At 44.7% G+C, this 7169-nt stretch overlaps 1 protein-coding gene across 1 annotated transcript; it reads right to left on the bottom strand.

Annotated features, from left to right (window-relative positions):
- Positions 1–710: 710 nt before the first annotated feature.
- On the bottom strand, positions 711–6251 carry naglu (N-acetylglucosaminidase, alpha). Its single transcript, XM_058385730.1, has 7 exons — positions 5745–6251; positions 5248–5395; positions 4054–4200; positions 3879–3964; positions 2939–3195; positions 2004–2731; positions 711–1856 (listed from the first exon to the last, which is right to left on the bottom strand). Exons 1-7 carry the CDS (start codon positions 6161–6163, stop codon positions 1365–1367), a joined length of 2277 nt encoding a protein of 758 aa, XP_058241713.1. The 5' UTR covers positions 6164–6251; the 3' UTR covers positions 711–1364.
- Positions 6252–7169: the final 918 nt, after the last annotated feature.

Below are 7169 nucleotides of genomic sequence, written 5' to 3' on the forward strand. Positions count from 1 at the left end.
CATCGAGAGCATCCTGAGCAGCTGCATCACTGCCTGGTTTGGGAACTGCACCGTCCCGGATTGCAAGACCCTTCAGTGGACAGTGAGGACAGCTGAGAAGATCATCGGAGTCTCTCTTCCCTCTATCACAGACATTTACACCACACGCTGCATCCTCAAAGCTAACAGCATTGTGGATGATCCCACACACCCCTCACACACACTATTCACCCTCCTCCCATCTGGAAAGAGGTACCGAAGCATTCGGACTCGCACAACCAGATTGTTGGATAGCTTCTTCCCTCAGGCAATCAGGTATCTCAACAGAGATCTATACTGTGCTGGACACAGACACACATTGTTTGCACGCATGTGACACTTTACATTACACTTTACATCGATCCTGTTTACATGTTAACTTTAATATCTGCACTCACTGTCTACACTATTCTTTTGCACAGAGTCGGTCTATATGTTGTTTGCCTGCACTGTCTTGTCATCCTGTGCACTTCTGTTGTATGTCTAGTTTTTCTTGCACCTTAAGTATAGTTTAGTTTTATCTATGTTTAGCTCTATGTTTGTCTGTGTCACTGTACTTTGTCTTTGTTGTGTGTAGCACCTTTGGTCTAGGAAGAACGTTGTTTCACTTCACTGTGTACTGTATCAGCTATATATGGTTGAAGTGACAATAAAGCTTCTTTGACTTTGACAGTAGACCGGCATTAGCAACACAAAACAAATGTCTTTTATTCAACATGGTACAAAAATACAGTTTCATTTGAAGCAAACAGGACTCTTTGAGATTTTAAATATACACTATATTTCCAGAAGTTTTGGGACCCCCCTCCAAATCATTGAGTTCAGGTGTTGTTTTTCAGGGGTTGGGCTCGGCCACTTAGTTCCAGTGAAAGAAACTCTTAATGCTTCAGCTTCAGCTTCATACCAAGACATTTTGGACAATTTCATGCTCCCAACTTTATGGGAACAATTTGGGGATGACCCCTTCCTGTTCCAACATGACTGCACACCAGTGTACAAAGCAAGGTCCATAAAGACATGGATGAGTGAGTTTAGTTTAGTGTGAAGGAACTTCACAGAGTCCTGATAGAACACCTTTGTGATGAATTAGAGCGGAGACTACGAGCCAGACCTTCTCGTCCAACATCAGTGCCTGACCTCACAAATGCGCTTCTAGACTAATGTTCAAAAATTCCCATAAACACACTCCTAAACCTTGTGGAAAGCCTTCCCAGAAGAGTTGAAGCTGTTATAGCTGTAAAGGGTGGGAGACAACTCCATATTACATTCATGTGTATGTAAAGGCAGATTTCCCAAAACTTTTGGCAATATAGTGTATTATACATCCTATGGCACAATTTTATGCTTCACATATTTTTTGATTTTAACCTCTTCAGAAAATGTGGGTAGTATTTGAGAAACATCCTCAGAGCGATTTGGTACGTATCCCCACTCGGTTTTGAGGGGTATCGCTTCCGGTTGTAGACGAAGCCTTTCTCGATTTGGAACACAGCCGTGTTGAAAGCATCCTGTTTGAAAGGTTGGCCGCTGTCCACACACTTCATGAGAGTTCTGACGAACAACCTCCAACGCTGCGTGTAGTAATCCTCCATTAGCCCTGCCCACTCTTTGCTAGCATAGTCCAGGATGTTGCCGTCAGGTCCCCACAGCGTGATCTGGTTCCTGGCGTTCAGCTCGTACTGCTCCGCCTCCTGTTTGTCTGTGCCCAGCGACCGCGCTTGATCAAGCCACACCCCTAACAGGAAGTGTGCGTCGCTGGAAAGGAGGCCGTCCAGTTCGGGTAAGAGGTCGTAAGTCAGCACAGCTCCAGCGGTCAAGAGTTCTGGAAGCTTCTGAGCCTAATTGTAGAGGATTAAATAAGTTGTTTGAAAGCCATCATCCATCACTACAAATTAAAATAATTTTGCTACATCACTAAAGTAATTAATAAACATCAATTCCAATATAGTCTTACATTAAAGAGACAAAAAAATATTTTTTCTTACTTGAAATGCATCTCGGATTTCTTCATAGAACAGTGTTGTCAGGAGCTGAACAGCCTGACGCGTTACATCCACCAGATCATAGCGAAACGTATCAAGAGAAATTAGCGAAGGTGCCGCTCCCAACAGCAGCTTCCAGGCCTCGTAAACATCCCCTGGGTTGTACCAAATTTCAGTCTGCATCTTCAGAGATGGTCGATGCACCAGGGGACTCCGGTTGTGGTTCTTGTACCCAGGAATGGTACAATTGTACACACTCTGAAACAACAGGCGCCAGGCAAGTGCCAGGCTCTCGTTAGTGGTGCCATAGCGGCGCAAGGCATACAGCGTTGCCCACTGGGTTAAATTGACTGCTTCTTTGCGCCATGCCAGCTCCGCCATCAGCTCATAGATGACTGGGTTTTGCTCGATGCCCTCGGGTGCAATGCCCAAGCCGACCAGAGTGGAACCAGGGAACTTTGCAGCTTCGAAAGGACCAGAGTTAACGCGCTCCACTGTGCCAAACAGGCCACTGTTGCCTCCGAAGTTATGGAGCATGCACCAGATAAAAGGCTGGCCATAGAAGGACTGGGTGAAGTTAAAAGCAGGCATGGACTCTGCAAAGAGGTCTAGGACGATCATATGCCCCTGAGGTACGCCGTGGAGAAGAGCCTGGATCTGTGGAGGTTTCCAGAATTCTGGACTGCTAATGAATAACCATCCTTGCATCAGCCAAATGGCCTGTGGGTCCACTGTGAAAAAGAAAACAAGACAAAATGAGTGAACGACCTTCCAACAGTTATCAAATAATCCATAATTAATTATTTGACCATACAGTCAGACAGCTGGTTAGATAGACAGCTAGTGAGATGGACAGTAAGACAGACGGTTGGTTAAACAGGCAGACAGACAGGGAGCTGGCAGACAGACAGACGGAAGACAGGCAGACAGACAGCTACCTGAGGTCATAGTGGTGAATACTGCTCTACTAATTGAGGTCAGATAGGCTGGGTCAGTGGAGGCAGGCGTCATCTCATTAAACGTGTCTGTGTTGTAGATGTGGTCTGTCCCGAACTCTTTAACCACCTGCGACAGGAACAAAGAGCCGATCCGCAGGAACAGTGGGTCACGTGGGTCCAGCACATATGCGCAAGAATACGTGCAGTTAAAATGGCTCCACGGCCTGAGCTTGGTCACATTGGCTTTGGGAAACAAGCTAAGGAAGAATTTTTTGCATGTCAGTTTTTCAACTTAGATCCAAATAAAAAAAAGAAAGCTTGAAGTAACAGAACTAATTAAATGTGTCCGTGTCCTGGGGCAAGTTTCCAAAATATTTAACAGACAAAAAAAGAGAATGAATGTGGGAGAATATTCCAGCTGAAGGTTCAATGTACAAGTTAGTAGAGAATATTTAACACAATCAGAATGAGCAATGCAATGGACATCAATTTAATGGAAATGATTTTTTTAACACTGCTGTCCATCTGTGCTGTCCACAAAGAAACACTTGTGAAAACCTTAACACAAACCTCACAAGATTTATTCCAACAAATTAATAACAACTTCATTTTTGTCCTGTTTGAAACCTATTTTGTCTTAGTGAGTTTGTTTCCTATATTCCTGATACCATATTCAGACCCTTCCTGAGATATATTATACTAGGTTTCTTTGTTCCTAATGTGTCATAAGCGATCTAATTCATGTACGCTTCCTGTTTCAGAAGAATGCCATTATCCGGGTTTGAACTCGAACTTTGAACTTGCTGCTTGAGGAAAAATAATCACTCTGAAAATAGTATTTACAGCACATCCTGGAGTGTTTTATACAAACTTTTGCCCAAACCCGTTAACAATGAGAATATTTTGCCATCCTGTGCAGACTAATCAGTTACGTATTTACCGTGTAATTCCACGAGGTACGATCCCTGAGAAGGCGGGCAGAACAGGAATCATTCCCAACGACCTCATCCGCTCCAAGATTTGAACCTGCAGTGAAGAAAGTCATCAAAGTTTGTGTTTTAAGTAACTTTTCAACCTCTTTTGTAACTTCTTTTAATCAGAATAAGTTCACACACCTGCAGAGAGCGCTGTTTGGTGTGCCAGGACTGAGGCAGCGGGCCTCCCCACTCAAACAGATTCCCCATCCGATTCCATGCCAGGAACGCCGGCCCCGTAAAGAAGTCATTGATCTCCGTCTGATTTAGACCCAGAGACGCATAAACCTACATCAAAGTCAGGGAACAAGGGAACGAGAGTAAGGTGCAGGTGTTTATATGTAAAATATATACACACAGGTCAGCCATAACATTTTGAGCAGTGAGAGGTGAAGTGAATAAGACTGATGACCTCCTCATCATGGCACCTGTTAGTGGGTGGGATATATTAGGCAGCAAGTCAACGTTTTGTCCTCAAAGTTGATGTGTTAGAAGCAGGAAAAATGGACAAGTGTAAGGATTTGAGCTTAGAGGGCCAAATTTTGACAGACCACTGGATCAGAGCATCTCCAAAACTGCAGCTTCAAAACTGTGGGGTGTTCCCGGTCTGCAGTGGTCAGTATCTATCTTAAAGTCGTGCAAGTTACAGGCCTTAAAGGATCTGCTGCTAACATCTATGGTGCCAGATACCACAGCACACCTTCAGGGATCTAGTGGAGTCCATGCCTCAATGGGTCAGGGCTGTTTCGGCAGGAAAATGGGGACCAACACAATATTAGGCAGGTGGTCATAATGTTATGGCTGATCTGTGTAAACATACAAGTAATCACAAAGATAAGAAATATTGTTGTTGCTTATTATAATATTATTAGATTATAATAATTGTCGCTTTATTGCTTGTTGTTGTCATTATTGTAGTCACTGGTACTGTCCTCAGTGCTGTTATAATTGTTAGGCTGTTTCTGTTGTTGTTATTATCACTGTGTTACAGTTATTATTCTATTATTATTTTAGGTGCTGTTACCAATATTGTCATTTTTGTTCTTGCTACTGCTGTCATTGGTATTGTTCTTATTACAGCTGCGGTCATTACAGCCGTCGTTATCAGAGAGACACTGTAGTGTGTGTGTGCTAAATCACACATATCCGTGGGAGTCCTAGGTGGACACTTTAACATATTATATGCTTAATGTGTGGAAGGGTGCTGGTGGCTCAGTGGTAGGTTTCTCGCCTGCCATGCGGAAGGCCCGGGTTGGATTCCCAGCCACTGGATGCAGTATACAGTACATAAGTCTATTGTGTGTTTTTAGATACATTCCAGAAGATGTGGATTACCTCCTGCCACACTGCCTCCTGCCCGTTGAAAGCCAGTGGCAGATTGATGCCATTCAAGGCCATCCAGTCGATCTCTCGTTGCCATCGTGGCCAGTCCCACCACACGGTCGAGTAGCTCTGAGTGCACACGTTCTGGTAGTACCTGAATCTGGGTAGAGTTGCAAAAGCTTAAGCATGCATGACAATGACTTCTCCTTTTCTCATTGTTTATTTTAAACTCACAGCTAATTGTTTATTGGAAAGGTTTATACGGAATCAGGTGGAGGCTTGATGAAGAGCAGGAGAGGGAGCTTCTGGCAACTTTGTGACGCTGTGATATCACCTACAGATCATCTACTGCTTCTGTATCTAGGGTGCATTGCCGCTTCGCCCCGAGGATCGTGCAATGAACCCTCACTCCAAACTAGACCCCACTGCTACTTGAGCATGATGAGAGTGAATAAATGAATGTGGTGCGTAGTATGATGTCACTTGCTGTGCATGACGTCACCGCTCACCTGTGCTGCGTGCTGATTCGCAGGACGCCCGTGACGGGGGGTAAAGGTCGGGGCACGCGCAGCTGATCTCCAGACCATGACACATGGCAGTGGCAGTAGTACTTCAGGTAATAATAAACACCGGCGGCCGCCGCCACGCCGCTCCTCCCCACCGCCACGACTGTGCCATTTCTCGTTGAATGCAACTCGCACACGTCGAGACCCTGGGGTGACAGCGAGCTGTTGACGGACACGATGAAATCTCGCGAGGTTTCCCCTAACAATCTCCCCAGCAGCTCGCGCACAGCTCTGGTTTGGGTTTCATCGCTGGCTTTCGCCTGTAAATGATCCAAAGTCCGAAAGCGGCGGAATCCAGAAACAAACCCGAGAAAGAAGAGGAGAAGTATAGTATGAAAAAGTCTGCGCCGTGTGTGTGTCATTTTTTATTCCAGTACCAGTAATAACACCAAATCCATCGAAAGTTTTTTCCTCTACTATTTATTATTTCTCATGAGAGGAACAGGAAACGTGCACTGGTCACGTGCAGCCTCGTGTCCAATCAGAGGCTTTCCCTGGGCAGCGCGATCGAATTTGGACCAATAGGATCGCTCTAAAACAAGGCGGCATTTAAAACCACGGCGGCGCGCTGGTGTTGTCACATGATCCAAGGGAATGTGTGTGTGTGTGTGTGTGTGTGTGTGGATTATTATAACAAGTGTTTGATTTAGGCACCTTGAAGATTTGTTTTATGCTTTGCTTGTGCAAATCACCTGGAGGATATGTGGAACATGCTATAAACGGTGTGTGTGTGTCTGTGTGTGTGTGTGTTTCAACCTTGGCCTTCAGGTGCTGAAATAATCCATCTGGAAAACTAATTTCCGGTTTTTGTTGAGGAAGGGTCTTCTGTCAGTCATTTTATATAGGAGGGGAAAAGGCAAAGCACTTTATACAAACATACACTGTGTTGGCAAAAGTTTTGGGACACCCCTCCAAATCACTGAATTCAGGTGTTCCAGTCACTTCCATGGCCACAGGTGTATAAAATCAAGCACCTAGGCATGCAGACTGCTTCTACAAACATTTCTGAAAGAAAGGGTCGCTCTCAGGAGTTCAGTGAATTCAAGCATGGTACCATGATAGGTTTCCGCCTGTGCAATAAGTCCATTCGTGAAATTTCCTCACTACTAAATATTCCAGTCAACGATTAGTGGAATTATAATAAAGTGGAAGCAATTGGGAACAACAGAGACGAAGTCCACATAAAATCACAGAGCAGGGTCAGTGCATGCTGAGGTGTGCAGAAGTCGCCAACTTTCTGCAGAGTCTGTAGCTACAGAGCTCCAAAATTAATGTGGCCTTCAGATTAGCTTAAGAACAGTGCATAGGGACATCAGTGCCTGACCTCACAACTGCGCTTCTAGAGAAATGATCAAAAATTCCCCATAA

The sequence above is a fragment of the Hemibagrus wyckioides genome, linkage group LG01 (genome assembly GCF_019097595.1).
Source record: "Hemibagrus wyckioides isolate EC202008001 linkage group LG01, SWU_Hwy_1.0, whole genome shotgun sequence".
NCBI classification, from domain to species: Eukaryota; Metazoa; Chordata; class Actinopteri; order Siluriformes; family Bagridae; genus Hemibagrus; species Hemibagrus wyckioides.

Coding starts and splice junctions, on each gene's coding strand:
- naglu (XM_058385730.1), bottom strand. CDS start 6,163: ATGACACACACACGGCGCAGACTTTTTCATACTATACTTCTCCTCTTC. Junction 3,196..3,878: donor GTACCTCGTGGAATTACACG/GTAAATACGTAA, acceptor ATTCTTCCTTAG/CTTGTTTCCCAAAGCCAATG. Junction 2,732..2,938: donor ATTCACCACTATGACCTCAG/GTAGCTGTCTGT, acceptor TCTTTTTCACAG/TGGACCCACAGGCCATTTGG.